Source organism: Lampetra fluviatilis, chromosome 7 (genome assembly GCF_964198595.1).
Source record: "Lampetra fluviatilis chromosome 7, kcLamFluv1.1, whole genome shotgun sequence".
NCBI classification, from domain to species: Eukaryota; Metazoa; Chordata; class Hyperoartia; order Petromyzontiformes; family Petromyzontidae; genus Lampetra; species Lampetra fluviatilis.
In genome coordinates, this window is record NC_136281.1 from 16458632 (window position 1) to 16481041 (window position 22410).

At 51.7% G+C, this 22410-nt stretch overlaps 1 protein-coding gene across 4 annotated transcripts in view; it reads right to left on the reverse strand.

Moving 5' to 3' along the window:
* TARBP1 (tRNA guanosine 2 -O-methyltransferase TARBP1) overlaps positions 1-22410 on the reverse strand; it is a 65113-nt gene that overhangs the window by 36945 nt on the left and 5758 nt on the right. For 3 of the 4 annotated variants that reach the window (XM_078858690.1, XM_078858688.1, XM_078858691.1), the window contains exons 8-22: positions 21945-22042; positions 21285-21420; positions 20971-21067; positions 20227-20316; positions 19638-19779; positions 19147-19249; positions 18781-18971; positions 17400-17494; positions 16592-16747; positions 16124-16317; positions 12344-12563; positions 11702-11950; positions 10495-10709; positions 9822-9896; positions 7351-7471 (exon numbers count right to left, since the gene is read on the reverse strand). In XM_078858690.1, coding sequence (XP_078714816.1) covers positions 7351-7471; positions 9822-9896; positions 10495-10709; positions 11702-11950; positions 12344-12563; positions 16124-16317; positions 16592-16747; positions 17400-17494; positions 18781-18971; positions 19147-19249; positions 19638-19779; positions 20227-20316; positions 20971-21067; positions 21285-21420; positions 21945-22042 — 2182 coding nt within the window. The remainder of the gene's footprint in view (positions 1-7350; positions 7472-9821; positions 9897-10494; positions 10710-11701; positions 11951-12343; positions 12564-16123; positions 16318-16591; positions 16748-17399; positions 17495-18780; positions 18972-19146; positions 19250-19637; positions 19780-20226; positions 20317-20970; positions 21068-21284; positions 21421-21944; positions 22043-22410) is intronic. The other variant, XM_078858689.1, reaches the window with a different exon arrangement.

The window sequence follows — 22410 nt, forward strand, 5'->3', positions numbered from 1 at the left end:
TCCAGGTGATTTGTTCATTAAACATATATCCACAGTCGTGATTTACAGCTGAAGGAGTTCAACGTACATATATACATATACAGCCTAATGTCAAGATACTGCTGAATGCGGGCCGCTCCATGCCGTATCGGTCACGGGGGTTGTCTCACCGTACGAGTCTCATCAAACAATTTGTTTGCTCACTAAATGCGACGTAAGCGCTAATTGGGGACTTCAGAGTTCCTAAACGTTCTCGCGTAACTGGGCGGTGCGACTCATAACAGAGTCCATCTCATCGCCATGGCGATTACGCCCGCACTGCACTTGCCATTGCTTCACAATGCTGTTGCTTTTATTCGTTTTACATTCGTCAGTTTTGGTGGACCAGGTCACTCTTGCAAATGAGGCTCTCTCCCGGTCTCTTCGGTTCCCACCCGGCTAAAACAATGAACTTGACGAATTCCATTGCCGTGTAATCGCCGAGAGAAATACAGGTACTTCATGCACAGGAGGGTTGGTCACGAAACGAAATGTTCGTGAAAGGGGCTTCAATGCATTCATGGACCTATGTTTACCTACATCGTGATGTATTCAAAGCATCTGGACTACAGCGTTATGTACGGAGCACAAATATCCGACAGACCGGCACCTCGACTGCAATTAAGTGCTTATGCTATTCCGATGACCACGGCGAAAGTCCAAAAGCCAGAAAGGTGGGATACCGCAAGAGTGGACCACGGCGGGCCGCTGTTGACCCTGCAACGACCACAGGATATAGCAGAAGAAAGAGAAGGTACGGTTGCATCATCATCATTATCCGAGAGGGCTTCATGACACATACGTGCAGTGGTGGCAATGCCTGCATCATTGTAGCATTGTATACGCTCTGGGAGATGTTCACTACGAATCTCCCGAGAGCGCCGAGTCAAAAATCACAGGGTCAGCCGCCACGCACTAAGTGGTAGCTTTATTTATTTTTAATTAAACACGGCTGCTCCGTGATCCCCCAGGGTGGGGGATTGGGGGGGGGGCAGGTATTATCACCGTGCGGTCACGTAGACAGCCACACAGGACGTGTGAGCCCGGTAAACCATGAAGAATCCTGCATAAGTAGGGGTGGCCGCGTGACTCACGGGGGCGACGCCTCGGTTGGATTAAGATGCCGGCCGCCACTGAGGGCACGCATTCAAGCTCAGGTCTAGCACGTAGAGGGAGGGGGGGAAAAGGACAATTGTCCCTGTGCTCAAACGAGCTGACACCGCTTAGACCCTGGCATAGAATCCGAGCAGCCGTGCGTGATTAAACCTCAAGTGTAGTCAGTTGATGGTCTGAGTGCACGCAACAACAAAAAAACCCCAGCGACGAATTGCACTCTCTGTAGCAGGGCCGGTGGGAATGTTCTGCTGGGTATTTAACAAAGCGCCTACCGCGGGGGGAGTGGGAGAATATCGAGGACTCATTCGATATGCTCTGAATGGACGCAGTGGCAAGGTCGGTAGCTCGATTTCAGGGTTGGTCCATGCCAAGGATAGATATGCCATTGTTATCTGTGGGGCAAAACGCGATGACGAAACAGGGGCTGCTCTTTGATTGAAGCCGGAAATACAACTGGCATGCATTCAAATTCATAGAGCATAATGAAAATGATAATAATGGCATTTATTTACCTTTAAAATACTCAATCTCAAGACTGTTTTCCAGAGGAGCCCTGCTTTGGGATGTTTGGCCACTTCCATCACCGAGTGTTTGGCACGTGGGGGAAAGCCGGCGAACCCGGAGAATACCAAAGTATTTTTTTTTAGCGTATAAGCTTGCAGGAGCCCACGGGGTTGCAATAGCCTCTTGGGAAACACAGTTTGTGGGACACCAATGGACAGGGATTCAAACCGCACCCTTCCTGCGCACAGCGCTAACGCCAGCGCGAGTCGAGTGAGGCTCTCGTCAACTAACACACCTCGCGCGATTTCCGATGACGGAAAAAGCAGGCACGCCGCTCCCTCGTGCAGACCTTCTCTCTGGCGACCGCGGTGAAAGCGTGCACGCGGCGTGCTCCGTAATTTAACACGAAACATGCGTGACAATCATTAACCCCAGGACGTGTGCCGGTGACGCTTTTATGCGAGCACCGAGCTTAACTATTTGTCGATAAGGGTAATCAGTCCCGTCATCTCCATATCCATGCTTTGTAATAAATTATTTAACCCTTTTTGCTCGACTCTGTTATTGTATTTCATCGATTGTCCGCTCTGTCGAAAAGTCCTTTATCTTTCAGATAAACAAAAACGCAGTTTTTTTTTGTTACTTAAAACATGGGAAAAAAAGTGGAATAAATGTTTTTTTTCCATGATGAAAATTCAGCGATGGCACAATTGCCATGAAATGAGGGTGTGACGTCAATTCCGCAAATGTAAAAGCAAACCTTGTAAAACTGCTGTACGATGCACAAATGCAGACTCCGATAGGGTTATGAATTCACTCCTAAAGAAGAGGGAGTGGTTTTTCAGCTTGCCGACTGATTACCATACATATGAAGGCTTTGTGTGGGGGTCTGCGATGCAGGGTGGCGATGAGGAGCCGGGGGAGGGAATTCAGATGCAGACAATTAACCCCTGAACCCAGAGCGTCTGTGGGCGATGCAGCCACAAGGACTGCGGACAGAAAGCTGATTAATTGCGCGAAGGTAAAAATAAATTAAACTTGAAGGCACCAGAGTGCACTACAGTGGTTGTGTCGCCCGACAACGTGCAAACACTGAAAAATAACATCGCAGAATGCCACCACACTGATGTATAAATAAAAACTGAATTATTCTAAGGAGGCCAGAACCAAATTATACAAATGACATTAAAACGACGATGCGTTTGTTATTCCATGGAGATGATCCGCTGAAGAGGATGGGGCAAGGCGTCAGGAATGGTTGGGGCGCTAAATACGTGCAGGTGACACCAGTAGCCAGGTGACACAAGTGGTCAGGTAAGGTGACACCAGTGACCAGGTGACACCAGGTGACACCAGGTGACACCAGGTGACACCAGGTGACATCAGTAGCCAGGTGACACAAGTGGTCAGGTAAGGTGACACCAGTGACCAGGTGACACCAGTGGCCAGGTGACACGAGGTGACACCAGTGGCCAGGAAAGGTGACATGAATGGCCAGCTGACACCAGGTGACACGAGGTGACACCAGGTGACACCAGGTGACACGAGGTGACACGAGTGGCCAGGTAAGGTGACACGAATGGCCAGCTGACACCAGGTGACACCAGGTCACCTGGTGTCAGCTGGGTTTGCCAGAAGGCAGTACAGCAAGTGGACTAATCCCCATCTGTTTCCATCTGTACGGGGATTGAGTGTATCCCCCCTTGCGTGTGTGGGTTTTCTCCAGGTGCTCTGGTTTCCTCCCGCTTGTGTAATAACCACAACTCATCATTAACGATTGAACACATCTTGAAGTAAAAACCCAATGTGGCAGGACCCTCCTCCTAAACAAAAGTCATACGACTCAATGCGGCCCTCCTGGACAAATCAGTACATTTCCAATCACATTAAATCGGGCTTTTTTTTTTACTTAACTTGGATTATTTTAGCAGTGAGAATTAAACACTTCTGTTTGACACAAGAGAACATTTTTTTCAGAGTATTATTAGCATGCACATCCCAAGCGTGGTTAATGGGGCTCTATCGCGGTGACGGCAGAAGAGGACATCTGAGATCATATTTGTTTAAACAAAACTAAATACAAATGCACATTTGTCACCCTACTTTTCAAAGCGAAACTCAGCATCAACCCAATTATTATACTCCACTATGCCAGAAGCAGGCTGCACATGGGCAATGATTGTTCATTCGTGAATTGTAACGTGTTGTTAAATCAAACACGTTAAATAAGTTCAACGCTAATTTGGAAAACCTATTTTTTCCATACCGCTTTTTAAATGGGAATGGCAGCCAATGGATAGAACACGGCGGAGAGAACGGCCAGTGAGGAGATGGAGCGATGTGCGCGACTAAGATGGATTGTGGCATCGCAGGACCTTAAGGGATTGTGATATTGGAGGCCACTGTCCAGGAGTGAATATACAATTAATTGTTTGAAAAACCAAACAAAAATTCATTCAACCTGCACTGCACCAATACCGGGGCATTCTGAGTTAAATTCCTGCCACAGACACCACCAGCAAGTGGTGGCGTGTGAATGGAGTCCGGGATACCCAAAGATGTACTCACCCTACAACGAGTACCTGCTGCGGCAGGTTCATTTCAGTGGTGGGAAAGACAAAACTGTCCGGTCATTCGCGATTCTGGCATCACCACCCCCCACGTGTACCGAGCCGGCCTTTACAGACCCTCCGCTAACAGCAACTTGGCCAAACAGTCAATGAGGCTAAATGAGGCCTCTTTGTGTTTGCTCGTGTTAAATAGAGTGCGCGTAATGAACGCATGGCCCTCTGAGCCGCGCGGGACCACCACACCTGGCCCGGAGAACCGGAACCGCGGGAGCGATGGGATGATAACCCTCGCACAGATGTCACCGTTTTCACTCAAATCCCCCTTTAGACAAGAAGAGAACACATTGTAAATGTACTAAATGTCCAATTGGAGCCGCACGTTATAAAGTATGTAATAAAATAAACGTATATGCGGGTTATGGCATCACGGGGGAAGAGATTTGTTGTATGGTTGAAGGGAGAAGTGAGGCAGAGGAGGATGCAATAAAAAGCACTTCTGTACTGAACAAGACACCGGGGCAGATGAGAAGAGAAAGGTCTGAAGCACCTCCGGTTCGAGCGGTTGGCTACGTACGGTGCGAAAGAACTTCAACATACCTACAAGCCTGGACTCGAACAAAGCGATCCGCTGGGCCACGTGCTTGTTCACAGTGAGAGAACTCCAGGCTTTTGGGGCATCAACGGAGAAGGCCGACCACGATTGGGAGGCCATTGTGGTCGGAGAGTCCGGAGTGAAAGAGAAGGGAGAGAGGTTGGAAGGGGCGAGTCCACGTAGGACCTCGTGAGACGGTGAGGGCGATCTCGTCGTTGATGTGCGGATGGATTGGGAGTCGGTGGAGAGATTCCGGGGAATGTGGGCAATTTGTGAAATAAACCAGCGAGCAATCTGGGAGGGTTAGCGCTCATCCAGGCTCAGCGAGCACAGTCGTTGTCATTTATGTTTTTTAAGCAGCAGCGTCAGGCTATGGAATAGCTTTGAAAACACATTTTGGATTGACTTACGTCGACGTGATTCAATGTAATTTCTCCATTTGGGAGAATTGCTTGGTGACAGACACACGGCATTGTTTGTGAGCGAGCGCACGGACGATTGTTAAATCACGCGCCGGATGCATCACGATCACCACGTCGTGATCGGAGGATTCCTGATGACGTGCGGAAGTAACGCCGGCTGAACAATACGTACGTAACGATCTACCGATCGATCCTTGGGTGAACAATACGTACGTAACAATCTACCGATCGATCCTTGGGTGAACAATACGTACGTAATGATTTACCGATCGATCCTTGGGTGAACAATACGTACGTAATGATCCACCGATCGATCCTTTGGTGAACAATACGTAGGTAACGATCTACCAATCGATCCTACTATTGATGACTATTACGGCCAAATTATAAAACTGAACTTTGTACTCAGCATTGGGTTTTACAATTTATAAGGCACGCTATATTTATAGATCTGAAAGACTGAGTGAGTACATGTCAAAAAAAATGTATCATTAATGTACATATGAAGATTAGAAATAAATGGATCCATACAAACATATACGAGATTTGCAAACTAAACACAAAAGCCGTGTTATATGTGATACCATTCAATTTACTTTGTACACTGAACAATCTCAAATCCGCGTCCCCCTTGTTCCAGTGCAGTGAAGGATAAACTGAAAATGTTAGGCAACGGATTTCACAGGTCATTGCTGAACCCGGCCAAAACCAAGGCCCCCCGCCCCTCTGCAGACACCGCGTTCCCGGTGTGCATGAATAAATATATAAAAAGAATCAGATAACCACCATCTGGAAAATAAAATAAATTGGGCCCTATTTTGTAATTTTCAAGCCACAGTTCAAACGTCAGGGCCATAAATTTTTACCGATCGCAATAAGCGCCCCCTTAGCAAGTCAGCGTGAACGACCGCCATCGCCGGGCCAAGGCTGACGCTCGCTCTCCTCTCGCTCTGCACGCGCACTCCGCTCGCATTTTACAGCCACGCCCGGGCACTTTATTGCTGCATAAGTGCACGAGCCACTTTGCCGAAGCCGGGCCGGCCCGGTTGAAACGGCCCGGATTCTCACACGCGAGTTGCCTCGCTCGGCCCCCCCGCTCGCCCCCCCTCCCCCGCCCACTGGGAAGCCTGTGAGCGCGGAGAAGCGCAGCGAACAGAAACCCAAAAAACTAAATAAAACATCAAGAGCCACTCGCGCCACGTGCACGGCGCGTGCGGAGGGGGGGGGGGGTGAAATAAATTTTAAAAACACCACCAGGTGGTGGGGCTGCAAATCAAGCAAAGCTGCTTTGTGCGTGCGGCACAAAAACAACCAGCGGAAAATTACGGCCGTTACTGTCAATGACGGCGATCAAAATGGGGTTAGCGGGGAGAACGAGCGTGAAGGGCTCGCGACGTCGGCCCGCGGCCAGCGGCGTTCGGCAGCTGCGGCCTCGCGGACGGCACCGAGAGTGACATTCGCGTGGTCGTTCCAGCTGGTGACCATCACGTGAAAGATTTATTTGATCCAAATCAAAATAAAGTGATTTGCAGCTGGATTCCAATGGACCGTCGTAAGTAACGTCTGACTGTGTCATGAAGCCTGATAGGATTATTATACAATCACAATAACCTTTGGATTTATATGGCGATTAAATGCAACTAGGAGTAGAGTGAGATGTAGGAGAGAGCATGGGGGGGGGAGCAGACTGAGATGAGAGAGGGAGAGGTAGGCAGGGGCCAGTTCATGAAGGATATCAAAACAGTGAGCACGTGTGGTCGTGAAGGTGGTGTGGTCGTGGAGGTGGTGTGATGGAGGTGCTTAGGTTGTAAATGCGGAGGTGATGTAGACGTGGAGGTGATCTGAATGTGGTGTGGATGCGGAGGTGGTCTGATCGTGGAGGTGGTGTGGTCGTGGAGGTGGTGTGGTCGTGGAGGTGGTGTTGTTGCAGAGGTGGTGTGATGGAGGTGCTTACGTTGTAAACGCGGAGGTGATGTAGACGTGGAGGTGATCTGAATGTGGTGTGGATGCGGAGGTGGTGTGGTCGTGGAGGTGGTGTGGTCGTGAAGGTGGTGTGACTACGGAGGTGGTGTGGTGGAGGAGGTGGTGAGATTGTGATCGTGGAGGTGATGTGGAGGTGGTGTGTCACCTTCTCCAGCAGTGCGAGCAGCACGGCGCGGCTGAGCTTTGCCTGTGTTGGGTTGGCTGGGTTCAGGCTGTGCAGGAAGCCCAGGGCCGTCACTCGAACCATGTAATCGTCCTTGCTCTCGCTGGGCATTATGAATGAGCATGCGCAAAATACAAAGATTCCAAATTTAGCCATACAGACTACTGGGGCAAGTGCTGTTAGCGAGCACCGATCAAGCCCTGCGCGGCGTACGAGGGGTGGAGTGGCTAACGCCCGCGTGGCGGCCTTTTTCTCCCCAGTGCTGAATGTTTATGCACCGCACCGGGAATTATTTAAAACTGAGTCAACCTAGGGGTGGCCCAGGACAAATTCTGATACCGATTTTCACTTGTGTTAGCTGTAGTTGGAAATCGAACTCAAGTCACTGAGTGCACAGCGCAGTGCACTAACAACGTTGCCACTGGTCCTCATATGAGCATGGACACATCAACAAATATGTGCGGATACAAAACAAAGTTCGGATACAAAACAAAATACGTGTTAAATTTCGATTTAAAGCTTTCGTGACTGCAGGGATTAATATTCTTGGTTCTTTCGGTAAAGTCACGTAGAAGGGAAATAATACAATTAAAATAAAATATCTATTGTTTTATATTTTTATTATTTTATTATTTCCCTTCTACGTGATTTTACCGAAAGAACCAAGAATATAAAGTAAGTGTTGTTCGCAAACATCTACTGAGGCTGCTGCTGCTGCTGCAGCATGAGAGGGTGGTGTGGCCACCACCACGCCCAGCCACCTTTGTCTACCCAGTTCTGACGTATACACACTGTGCCATAAACACATTCTTAGGCCGAGCCAACCCACACAACATACTCTGATGTTTACACACTGCACATGTAAGGCCGAGGCTGGGCCTACGACCAAGTCAGATATCACTCGCTACTGATATCTGAATTGTGACGCGGCCTAGCAGAAGCACGTTCACCACTTGTTGCAGAGGTTAACGGTTTGAAAAATGCAAACGTGAACTTACTTGATCTGTCCCGCCTTTCATAAACGCATCAAAAATAAACCATTGCTGTACCAGAGTGCAAAATAACCACGGCAAGACAAATGTCGCATGTCAATGGGGTCCAACCGCAAGCTAAGCTTACGCCCATTCCTAATTAGATATTACATGTTCGTCGCATTTTATACCTTGTGAGCACACCGTGACTGAAAACGACATTATGCGCACGTGTGTCTTGTAAGTTGGCCGTACCGTGTTATATTTCAAACAAAATATAATTTGATGGAAATGTTTACAGATTTTCACGGATTTCTTTTTTTTGCTCCTTCACACATACACAGGGGAAATGTAATTGCATTCCTTACGGGTCAGTGTCACTCACTCCCACAATTAAAGGACGAAAATAAGAAGCTGTCGAATATTTGCATTTTACCGCGAGTGCTTGAAGCAGGCCGCACACAAAAACAGGTCACCTCCAAGTCATCGTCCGGCCTTTCACGGAGACCCCCGCCAAGTGCCTCCTCACTCGGGGCCCTTGAGGTTACTTCTCCGGAGAGAAATTAATTCACCGCGCAAAAACAAGCCACTCCCGTGAGCGCGCGTCACCTCCGTGGCAGCGCGCGCTACGCCGAGATGGGGAGAGCGCCGAGCGACACGCCACTTGACATTCGCGGAGACGTGTGCGGAAGGCACAGGGCGGCGCGCACCGCTCCACGCGTGCGGCCCACTGCCTGTGGACGCCGGGCATGGGGGGTGAAGTGTTCCGGGAATGTAGCCCTTCGGAGGAACATCGGAGCTACGCGGCGCCCTGCGGCCGGGGCAGCCCTTGCTGTCTATCGGTCACGCCGCTGCTGGCGATAGGGACTCCATGAGCGGGCGCTCTTAGAGAGCCGTTGTGAAGGATATTTGGCCTACTCTTCCACGCCGCAGAAGCCCATACCTGTTTTATGCAAAACCTCAACACAGTCGTCAATAACACGAACGTGTTGAGTTTTTATATGTGCGCATGTGCACCAGTGCCAACGCAGTATGACAACACTGCTGTTGGGTGCCCGGTGATCATCTTGACAAAGGCTGATCCAGGCTCTAGTGCGGCTGACCTTCTGACACCTGGCAAGATTGGACGCACACCTTTCCTGCTGCCACCTGCGCTCAAGCCCAAGGAAGTCAGCGGAGCCGACCACGATGATACCCCACTAATATAATACGATAAATTATAGAAAAAAAACATTCTTATCTGAAGCCTCTACATATCTCCCATCTATCTCAATGTAGCTTATTGAATGTTCTAACACTCTCCCGCAAGAAAACATTCAGTGGGGTCAAGTCAGGCGACGCGGTGCCATCGCTTTCACCACATCCAATCACTCCTCCTTTGCAGTAGGAGAAAGTCAAGAGGGCCCAACAGAATTGAGTGGGGTATCTGCAGATGGATCGCCTTGTATTTCGCGAGGGGAGCGGCCGCACGCGGGCACCGACCTGCACGCCACGACGGCGTTGGCGGCGCAGCCCTCGCCCAGTTTCTCCACGAAGGAGTTTGCGTCGTTCAACACCCTGCACTCACGCACGAAACGAAGACAAAGATGCCCCGTTTAGCCTTAACAGACCGTTGAGGCAAGTGCTGTTAGCGAGCACCTATTAAGGTCGGCACGGTACACTAGGGAGTGGGTGGCCAACACCACGCCCGGCCGCCTTTGTCTCCCCAGTGATGAAATCAGCTCGGGCGCTTGACGGATTGCTCCATGATGGATCGGGAAAGCCTTCATCCAGCAGGGGACTGATTATATTTGACCAACGACGATGATGATGACAGATCAAGCATGACACATAAAAAACAATGGGTGCTGCGCGCACGCTGGCAGAGGTGCAACTTAATGCTGCTGTGGCACTCCGTCTTGCCACAGCCGATCGAATAAACAAATCCGAGCACTCCACAGGCTTTAAATGCTGATCCGCCAACTCGTGAATCGCAACGGCGACTTCACAACACGCTAAACCAGGCTCACGTATTGGTCTGGCTTGTCTCACTTGGTTGGTTTCATAAGTTGAGCTTTTGCTCGGATCCCCACCCAATTTCCACTGCTGTCAACGGTGTTAATAAGGTAGCGGTTAGTTTTATTTTCCTGGTCACCCTGCACACCGATGCCCTTACCGCTGCTCTTTCCTGAAGACAGGCCCAAAAAGAACGGCCTCTGCCAGCAAGGTCACGTGGTTGAGCGCGCTGGAACAGGCATCCTCCACGGATGCCTCCTCGCCTCCCTCGGGGAGTTCTCCGTAGGGCGGCAGCCACGTTTGGCAGCAGTGCGTGACGAGGACGTTGAAGACGCCCAGCTTGGTCTCGGCCATCCTCACGAGCTCGCCCGACAGCTGCACACACGTTTTGTCACGTTTCTGATGAGCGTACATCCCGCGTTTTGTATGTAACGCGCGACGCGGATGCACGGTTCGGCACCGACAGCACATTCCCCACACCTCCGATGAGCACGGTTGGCTACGTACGGTACGAAAGAAGTTCAACATACGTACATTACCCACAATGCTCGCACGACAACACTTGAAGAGCTCCGCGGTTGCTCCAGCGGGCACTTGCGAGCGAGTTTGTGCCAAGCTGCGAGAATGAGGTCAAGGAGAACGACTGAAGGTTGTTTCCTTTTTAAGCGTCACGCCGTCTCTTCATAACGGCAGACAAGATCCCATTCAATTGAGGTGGCGAGGACATCCATTAAACGCAGCATTCAGGCATGTTTCTGTTGTGCGGTGGGCGTATCATCAAGTTACGCCGTGACTAAGGCGACCTAAATTGAATTTATTTTTATCCCGTTTCAAAGTCAATGCGGAAGAAGTCACGACACCGCCGCCCGAGGCCGAGCTGCATCCACAAGCACGGTGACACGACACGCTCCCCCCCCCCGCTCCACCTGCTCCCATCGTGCCCCTCCCCCACCCCCCAAACACCACACCACGAGGCTCCACGCACAAAAGTGGCGTGCGTTTACGCTGAGCATTTATATCAACGCTAACTTCAACATCCAACGGTGTGAAGCGAAACAACGGGCACGACTCGTGTATCAGACGAAAGGCGTTCATGTCAATTCTTTGGATCGAACCCCCCCCCCCCCCCCCCATCAAAAGATACCACAACTAATGCTTGATATCGGTGGAAAAGCTTTCTTTCCGCCAACACATGGCTGTGGTCCACACGAATAAGATTCGCATGGGAAATTGAGTCCAAACCGAAGCTCACGCATGATCAAACTCGATCAATAAAGGTGGCAGGTTTACGAAAGAAGGGAATGATATTTTTCTTCTTTCAAAGAGTAACGAGCGATTGAGCCTGCGCCAGCAGCTGTGCCGCTCACCTGGGCCAGGGCGCCGGCGAGCCGCCCTGCGACGGGGTCGTCGACGCGGAGAACCAACAGCCGCGGAGCGAACGCCGCCCGTACGAAGGCGCCGAGCGCCGGCCAGAACGCCTGCGGGTCGTTGCCGAGGTCGCGCACCGTCTTCCAGGCGAGCTGCAGGGCGTGCTCGCACAGGCCCAACCGGGCCTCGCTCGCCTCCTCCTCCATCGCTCCCTCGGCAACGTCGCCGCCCTTCCTGTCGTCGCACATCTGGCACGATTCGTCGGTTAAGATTGATTATTACGCTCACGACTCACGCACAGAATTGTATAAGAATCAGTTATTTTCCATGAGCTTATGCTATATGTAGCTGGTTCAAGCAAATGCTGCTGCCAACTAGAGGCACGTGTAAAAAATGAATTGATACTGCCAGAGAACAATCCATCCACAGACAGCTACTGTTGATTTCAAGCCAATCATCCCTGCCGGATAGATAAAATGAGTACCATTCTGCGCGAGGTCAAGAGTTGTTTTGCCGCGGCTCTCCAATGAGAAACGTGGAATTTCCATCACCGGTCTCGGGAACGTCAGCGGAGACGGGTAGCGTACCCGCGCTCCTTTGACGCGAGGATCTGGCGTCAACCGCCCGACCCCACGACTCACCTGGGGCAGCAACGGCTGCAGGCAGCGCAGCACGGCGAGCGCGCTGTCCGCGGGCAGCAGCGCCAGCGCCTCCAGGCAGCCGCGCAGCAGCGGCATCAGCGTGGTCCTCGCCGGGTCCTCTCGGCCACTCAGCGTGTGGTAGTGGCACCGCCACTGATCGCCGATAAAACGGGCGGCCACGCGGCCCCAGCCACGCCCGCCGGCGCCGCCGTCTTCAGGCCTAGGGCAGGCGTGGGCAGAAAGAAACGCGTAAGCGCCACGCTGAGTTGCGTTAAATTATATATAACGCAACTTATAACAGAGGCCCGCGTCTCAAAGCCCGAAGACTTTATATTGTTAACGCCGTCATAAAACTGAATTGGGCACAATGAGGACACAATTATCGCGAAAATTGAGCGCGCAAGGACAGCGCAGGCTCGGCAAAATTGCAGACGACGTTTCCTCCAACAAGCCGAGTCAATGCCGCTTTTGAAGACGCTGGCGTCAATTTCGTAGGGGTCATAGCATAGACACACGAGTAGTGGAGCGGCGTCGTTGTATCCGCAAATGACAGCAAGATCAATGCGAAAAAAAATAAGAATTTTATTAATATATTTAATACACATGCAAAAGTGAACTGATTTGTGGATTAAACTCAATTCTTACATGCATGATATATATCGAAACATGCATGTAAGAATAGATGACAATCTACAAATGATACGCTACACTTATGCTAACGGAGCGAATAACGTGAAAAACGGAAAGACAGAAAATGCTCGAAAAACATTGACGAGCCGGTAAACGATGAACCAAGGAAATCAACCTCAATTGTTGGAAATTTATAGACCCTGAACAATTACCCAGCAAAGTCTCAAAACTCTTTTTGGACGATTCCTTTTGAGGAAATGTTTTCCACGTGGGAGGGAAACGGGAATACTTGCAACAATGGTCCGCACGGAAAGGTTAACGAAGCTACAGGCAGTCCGGTGGACTTGGGAGTTTCACAAATCTACGCGATCCACCAACCGTTGCCTTCACAGGCGTGCGCCACCATGGCCACATCAGTGAACAAACACGGCAGTATTATCTGTATGTGTGTTGAACTTCAGTCGACTAACTTAACCTGCATCTCATGACAAAGCATGCCGGTAAAAGGGAGTGGAATAACCTTTTCCCGAGGCTTCATTAGAATAATTAAAACTAATATTCAACACCTTGTAGCTAAAGTAAATTTGCACATACTGACAAAAACAAATAATCCTTCATTCATGTTGAGCCAACCACGACTAATCTATATTCATAAGCTGCGTCTGTCGGCCAAAAGGTCAATGGTGCATGAGACACTGGAATGTCACAACGTCCGCCGGATTTTACAATAAGGCTCTCCCTTTTCGACTCAAACAAAAAAATTGTGTGTTCCACATCGGCAGCGGTGCGCAAAGAACACAACCCAACATCATCTACACTAACATTTTGTTTGTTTTTAAAGCAGAGACCTTCACTGCTCAAAAATCACCTATTATATATACAGGGAATTGTTCCTTGAAGGGCATCGTTATTGACGAAGGTGTGAAAGTATCGTTTCGTGCTTAGAATCCGTATATACATGAGACTACGATCTGAGTTTGATACCCGACCATGCATAACTAACATCAGACGCGAGTGATATTGGAACCGGGTGAAGTATGGTCAAACAACTGCCATGCAGGGGTGGACAGCGACTCATTGGAGACTTGTAGCCTTCTTTGTGCGAGCACGCTTTGTTGTGCCCAACACGAGCTCTCCATCTTTGGCAGCACTGTGCATTTGTGAAACAGTGCGAAAGATTTACAATAACCAAGCCTGATGCCTACCCGGCAGTTCACAACCAAGGCAATATCCTGTTCATACCAGGTACCACTGTTGTGTTAATGCAGCCCACGGGTTTAAGAGATGTCAAGGAGATCTAACTAATACTTGTTATCGTGTAGTGATATTATGTCGCGAAAACTCTGAATATTGGCCAATGATGGCACAAACGGGAACCCAGGGTTCGCAGAGCGGCAAGCGAAGTGGTAACACTCGTGCCACCTGAGGCGCCTCTGTGCGCAGCTTGTATGCTCTACCCCTGTTCGGGATGGGCATCCTCCGAATTCTCCAATTCCGCCACAGCCAAATATTCAAATGCTGAAAAAAAACGACTCAATTGACATTCCAGCAAGTGACATCGCCCCTTACCGCACAATTTTTGCAGGAACCCCCCCACCCCCACCCCCCCCCCCACGAAGAAGAGTTTTAATTCTCAGCGAGGCTTTCCTGCGAAAAAAAATTAAAATAAAGACCAAGTGGAAAATTATCCAGTAAATAAGATCACTGTATAATTTGTAGTAAGGAGCTTCCATCATAATAAAACACAATCTGCAATAAATTATTTATCTGAGGCAAAGGAAACTGCACGACACTTACGGCGAGCAAATTAATCCCATTGTGCGTAACGAGCAACGCTGTCAGTGAGTTGAGAACACATGCTGACAGCGACAGAGGGGGCAAACATCGCCAGATTGAAAGCTTTCAATCGTGATTCCCACGCTGGCAAGAAAAGCGTTCATCACACAAACATTGGACACCAACAGCCAGTGTTTTTTTTATTCTAATTCCAAAAGTGAAATTTAATGGCGAAAAAAAACCCCTCCTTTTCCAAAAAGGGAGTGAGACCCTCTAGGATGAGCACTTTGTGGTTAAAGGGCCCCCTGCCTCCAAGAGAAACGGTGCCAAGCTAATGTCCCTGTGCACCCATCTGTAAACCTGGAACCAGGCGTCACATCCGCACCACAGCGAGAAGCCGTACGAAACCACAATAATATAAAGCTCTTTGTAAATCCATTGCTGGATGAAGACCTACCCCAACCCCCGTCTGGCCATGCCTCGTCAGTCACGAGTTGTTGTTTGACCATACTTCACCACGCTGGTCAGAGGAGCCCAGAACCGGTTCTGACATCACTCGCCGCTGGTGTTAGCCGTGTCTGGGAATTGAACTCAGGTCACTCGGCTCTTAGCAGAGTGATAACCATTCGCCACTGCTCCTGACTGAATAGTACAATGGAAAAGCAACCTTAGTATCAGTGTTGATTAGATTTCAATCACGCTTTAATTATAGCCTTGGCATTCACGGCATAAACACATTATTGACAACACTGACAACGGCAGCTTGGGACTTCATCTCCAGCCTCTTTGCACCCACACCATCTGCTCTAGGCGAGTCCTTCAGCACAAAGCCCAGGCACTCGCCTCCCAAAGCGACCCCGCCTATGCCAGGTCTCCTTTGAGCCCCTTCCTGGCTAATTCCCTAGCAGCCTCACGTAAACAACGATTTCTCCACACGACGAATTATGTCCACGGTGTTGTTGTTGTTGTTGTCGACCAGGCTGCTCTCTGATTGGACCACTTAAGGCCACGGGGCTGCAATCTTGCGCACTTTGCGTGAGCACGCTGGACTTGCTATCCAGAGGTCGCCGGCTCTATCTCCCGGCACGGCAGTAAAAGAAATGGGCATGTTTCTTAAATCCCTCAGCTTGTGTCCATCCATGAATAGGTACACCATAGTTAGGGGATCGGCAGTTCCGTGTATCGTTGTGAATGTGGCTTCTCACACCTCCTACAAGACGTCTGGTCAGTGTGGAAGGGGAGGCCAAAAATGTCCTTGAGAGGGGCCCTCTCGAGCTCCTTGTAATGGAGGCCCTTCTCCCAGCAGCGGCACGAGCAAGCACATACAGGGGCTGCACCTTTACCTCCGGAAGCAACGTGACGGGGCGGGCGTACCGTGCGGCGAGTGTGCCCGTGGGCCGCGCCAACGTTTGGTTGAGGGGCGCGGAGGTCGCGTGGCGCGCCGCGGCCTCCAGAGCGGCACGGCAGCCCCGCCGGAGGTCAGGGGTCGCGGCGACTACGCCGCACGTCCACGCCAGGGACGCCGCGGCCACCGCTCGCTGGAGAAGTTGGGGGGCGGTCTGCGCCTCCTGCACAGAGAGGCGCGACCAAGTGAGCACCCTTCCTCATCCCCGAGTCTCGACGACAAGGGTCGAATTGATGTGGCCAGTTCCCCGGCCTCCTCCACCGACGAGCTTCTCTAGCTCAGGGAGAACCCAGCGGGCAGGGTCAACCGAGGAGAAGCGAGAGGCCGCTTGCCCAAAGTGCCGAAGTTTAACAATCGTCATTCCCTGACATTTCAACGTTCAATAAAGAGCAACACTGCAAAGGGAAAAAGTTAAATGCTTCCAAAAAGGCCCTCACCTCAGGGCGTCCCTGCAAGGTTTCGAGCGAGGCGCGGACGAGGCGAGAGATGAAGTCGACGAGGAACGGCGCCACCCCCGGAGGGCCCTCGCCGAGGACCCGCACGAGGGCCGTGAGCACGTCCAGGTGGAGGTCAGCGCGCTCGAGGTCACGCTCCTGCGCGGCGGCGGGGCGAGGGGGAGGGACCGGCGGCCGCGGTGCCGAGCGTGGGCACAGGCGGCGGGGATGGGGCGCGGGAGCAGATTTCCGAGAAGCCAAATCTTCACATCCATATTTCATACAGCCCAAAAACTATTTTAATTTACCAGGTAAGGCCCACTGAGCTATATATCTCAGAAATGACCTGGCCAGAATTTGTTGCTCAACGGAAGCAGCTTATCATGTTGAAATTTACGGCAGCCAAATACTCTAAACGCATGTTTCTAAATGTGGGGGGGGAAACCGGAAGACCCGGAGACAAATTCAAGTGACTACGGGGAGAACACGCAAACCCAAATATACAGCAGGCGTCAGAGTTGGGATCGAACCCACGGCCTCCTGTATACCAGGCGAGGTAGTTAACACCTCGCCACCATGGGTACAATAATTTATTACAATGGAAGTGCATAATATGTTCAAAAGAGATTTCTGTTATTTGCGGCTGTTGTCATTGACTGATGGCTTATATGAAATCGCGCATTTCAATCACAACCACCCGAGTCCCTACGACCACCACCACGGCTACATACGATGCGAAAGAAGTTCAACATGCAAGTCTCTTACAAAGAGCAGAACCCAGGAACAGACATCTTTCCATGGCCCCCTATACCTGCTCCATCTCGTAGGTGAGCTGTCGCAGCAGGTACTGCAACAAGCCCTCGGCGCAGGCCTGCGCCGCATCACGCAGCACGGAGCGCACCGTGTCTGCAGCGCACACACCCACACATGTAAGCACACACATGTGTAGAGGTGTAATTGTGTATGGGAGCGGATGGCAAACAAACACAAGGGGCGTGGTTAGGGCCGTACACATAGGAGGTGGCCACACCGACGTCCGCACCTGCATCCCCCACGGGCCCCTCCCGGGGGGGCCGCGGACTATAAGAGGGGGTGAGTCGGAGGGCTCGAGGTCGAGGTATCAGCTTTAACCAGCGAAGACGGAAGACCAGCTAGAATAGGCCCCGGAGCTCCCCTGGCTCGCTGTCCTTATCAGGGCCGACCAGGGCAAGCCGGTGGCGTGGCCCCGAGAGCCCAGACTGACGAGCAGGTCTGGGAACTCAGGGGGTCGGATCCCAGCTTGACCAGGGCTGGGACAGGTAGCCTCCCCTAGCTCCCTAGTGGAGGACTTGGGCTTAGGTTAGCGGGGCTTAGATGTTGTGTCTCCCTGTTAGCCGAGTAAGGGGACGTTACCCCTTAGGTCCTGTGTATACTCGCTAACTGTATACAAGTTGTGTTAATAAATAAGTGTGCCTCCGATCCCGTCGTCAAGCCTCCTGAGTAATTACTACACATGTAAGCACACACATGCAAGGATGCCCATATGTACACAAACGTGCACGCATTCACTCAAGCATTTGTGACAAAGAGGAGGACTGTGCTGATACCCACTGGGCCACGCGCATCGTACCGAGAACACGAGCACAATGCTAACAAACGTGAGCACGGTAAAAATAATCCCGCACCAAAGCTACACGACAGAGCATGCTCAACAATCAAACACAAACACCACTGCTCGAATGCAAGCAGCACCAACACAGCATACCCGTGCACAAATGTGTAAAAACACTGCAGTGCCAACTGCACAGGTTTCAATAAATTGATTAAATTAGTCACAACCCACTAAAGATTAGAACACGACTGCCACACAAGCCGGCCTCTTTAACGGGGCGCTGCACCCTCTGGTGGAGAAGATTCCAATGGCGGAGCGGTGACTAGGCACCAGAGTTTGATTCCCGCTCACAGCCAACACCAGTGACGATAATCTGAACCGGTCCTGGGCCTCCCCTAGGTCGACTCGGCCTCAAAAGTAGTACCCGGTGCGATAGCCACTGAGAAGACAAAGGCGGCCGGGAGTGGTGCTGGCCACTCACCCCCTCGTGTGCCGTGCCGGCCTTCATAGGTGCTCGCTAACAGCGCTTGCCCCAAAAGTCTGTTAAGGCGACACGGGGGATCTTTGTATTTGTTTGGAGAGACCGATGGATAAACCTTGCCTGTTCCATTCCCAGCATGCTCCGCTCCGCCCCTGGGTTCAGTCTTCCGCAGCAGCGCCAACAGCAGCAGCAGAGCGCGGTCGGCCTTGGCCCGGGGCAGATAGGCGTGCGAGCCCAGCCGTCGCAGCGTGTCCGTGAGGGGCGCCAGGAACTCAGCCAGCGGCTCAGCCTCGCCGGGCCGAGAGCAATTGCTGGAACAGCCAGCGCACAAAAACTTGATAGTGACTCATCGTCTCAACTGCCGCGTGGGGAGGTCGATTCGCGTCGACGACCTCTGGATTGCAAGTCCAGTGAGCCATTGAATCCCTCTTCTGCAACGCCTCTCAATGCGCCTTCCCTGCCCGTTTGAAGCGACGGGGGCCTTACCTGCGAGGCGGAGCGCCGGCATCCACGTCAGCAGCGAGCAGGATCGTGAGCGCCACGCGGTGCGATTCCTGCGGGTCGGGCAGCAGCGCCCCCTCGCCCCCTGCTGGTGGCACGGAGGAATGGGGCGCACGGCACGGTTGCCAAACGCACAACTTGTCACGGGGTTCACCAGCCAACACCAATCCTCCTCTCTCCAGCTCCACACCACACACGCAATGAATTGTGCGTCTAACGAGCAGTCACTCATTGTTCATGCTGTCACTTTAGCAGAACCCCCTTTGTCGAGAGCCCGGTCGCGACTCTCAGCGCGAGCTTGGCCACAACCGGGATCAGCGGCAAGATGAGACGTGGCTGTGACACCCCGAGGATCGTGACAAAGTTGTTGCTAATGATGGCATCTGGACCGGAATTTTTTATTTTCCTTGCCAGCAATCAAAACCTGATTACGTTGCACTGGTTTGCTTTCGGGAGCATTTTGGTTCAATGTTTACCTTCATCTGCCGGCACTTTGAGAAAGGTTCCGATGGAGTGAAGCGTGAACCGGTTCAGAGCGGTCGCTGAGGTTGCGGGAGGGGCGGCACCGACGTCACAGGGCGCGAACTCCGAGTCGTTCACACGCAGCCACTCGCACACCTGGGGGGGTGGGGGGGGCACGCACGTCACACCTCCAGGTGTACACCCAGCGGGGATAATCACGGATGTAGCTGATGATGAATGATGGTGATGATTAGTGCTGATGGTTAATGATGATGATTAATGGTGGTGGTGAATGATGGTGATGATGATTCATGCTCATGGTAAAATAATGATGGTGATAATTAGTGCTAGTTGTGTTTTTTAAATCCTACCATTCCACCGTGGGTGATTCATACAGGAATCTGTCGCCTCACTCATCTGTATCTCTCTATGTCATGGCGAGCCATATCTCTCGAAGGACCATAGCTGGTCGGCCCACCCCAAGACCATTCCCGGGACACATGTGGCCTACGAGCCCCGAGGTTAAGGCCTCCGCTGTTTCGCAACGGCTCTCAGCAAGAGGGATTCGGCAGCCAAAAACGGCCACTCCAGGAGGGCCCCCACCTGAGCCCAGAGGGTGGTGCCCCGGCCCAGGGCCTCGTCCTCACGAACGCACGCCAGCAGCGCCAGGACATCGCCCAGGCTCACGCGACTCTTCGCCGGGCAGCACGTCACCGCGTAGCACGTCAACCGGGCACACAGCGGCGTAGAGAACAACGTATTTAACGCATCAGCGCAACAGTAACACGGGAAACATTTTGTGCAAAACCACATTTCACATATCGCACGCATTTCTTCAAACAGGTTTGGTGGTCGACACCTGCGGCCTAGCACTTCGGCGGTCACGTGGCCGAGTGGTCGTCGTGGGTTGGCCGTTTATTGCGGAGGTTCACGGTTCGAGCTCTGTGTCCACCCTCGTTAATTCCGCGAATATGTTCATCAAAAACATCCAACATATGCTTCACAGGGGATGTTACAAGGTGGCAAGGAGATAGACGGCAGTACAGCAATTGGGCTCATGGGTTTTCTATAAGTTCCTGCGTTTATTTCTCCTCGTGTAAATCACCCCTTGCAAAGGAAAAATCAAATATCCCACTAGACTTAACCCCCCTCCTGGGATGAGCCCCACGAACCCCGATGGCAACCTGTCTGCGCACGGTGAGCACCCAACCAAGCACCGGCCGAGCTCAGCCCGGTTGAGCTCCCGCGACGTGACAAGACCGGGCGCACAGCGGACGATGTGGACACAGGCGGCTAGTTTAAGATACATTTTCCCGTGCGATATTTGTCACTTGTGGCGGGCATTACCGAGTCGGTGAGGCGCACGGCCGCCTGCAGCAGGAAGCACTGAGCGGCGCCCCGCAGGAGCACCTGCTGCGTCGTCAGAACGCAGCGCACCACCTCCCTACAAAGACAAAGTTCTCCGTATAGCCTAAACAGACCGTGGGGGCAAATGCTGTTGGCGAGCACCTATGAAGGCCGGCATGGCACACGAGTGGACGGGTGGCAAACACCACGCCCTTTGTCTCCCCAGCGGCGAATACTTCCACACAAGTCCAGTGCGCTAGACCCATCACAAGATGGCAGCGTCCGCAAATCGCGCCTCGGTTGCCAGGCCTCACCTGAGCACGAGAAGGCCCTCGGGCCCCCACGCGGGGCACGCTGGGACGGCGGCCAGGGCCCGTGACAGGAAGAGGAGGGGCACGGTGCTCCAGTGGCGGTGCACGATCCCGCTCAGCGCCTGCAGCAGGAACGCGCCTGGAAAGCGCAGCAATCAGCGGCGGCCGACTCCCGTTAGACAATCCTGTTGCCCGTGACCTAAGCGGCAATAACGATGAAGTAATTCCTACGAAGCGTCCCTCGTGCAAGATCACCCGGAAGCGTTTCACAGGGTCATTCATATAGCCCGCGACGAGCCATGTAAGTTAAGATACTGTACAAAACTAAAATTTAAAAGAAGTGTTGAAATAAAATAAACCCAGGTTATTGAACTGTGTATTAGTTGGAAAAATCCAGATTCGTTTTTGAGTAGTGCTTTTTTCTCACAATTTTCTAAAGTTGACTCCAAACTTGATGAGATGTGGGACATTTAAGCAAACTGTAATATATCAACTGTCATTTAACACAAGCACTCTGTTCCCCTGTCGGTCAACTTAAAAAATTCCCCGTATTCCAGTGCATCTCCCATCATGGGACAAGTACCAAATCGTGGTTGTCGTGAATCTCCTATCGCTAGCCAATAAATACGAACATTAGTGCAAGACCAATACAACTCGCCAAACCTCTCCTCTGGACAGGCAAAGCAGCAGCACAAGAAGGGAGAAACGTCTCCAGGAGACAGCCGATGGCCGGACACGATCCGATGGGCTGCCCCGCACACCTGGAACACAGAAGGGCACCAGACGAGTCACACTCCGATTAGCACAGTTGGCTACGTACGGTGTGAAAGAAGTTCAACATACAGATGTACATACGCCACCCACCACCTTTTGCAGACCACGCAAGTTTCTCCGGCAGTAGCTCGTGGTTCTTTGCCAATGATCTTGCTCTTATTTTTTTTATCTTTTCCTACAATGTCATCCCGATTGTGTCCTTGGCGTCGTGAAACAAAGAGTGCAACGCTTCCTTCTGGAGAATGGCCCATGGAAGCGAATATCACAGAGCTTCCTCTGAGATCCCTTAAAAATGACCCCTGCTCCACACTGAAGGGGGCAGCATTTTCCCACCCACTCTGCCACTGAGAGTAAA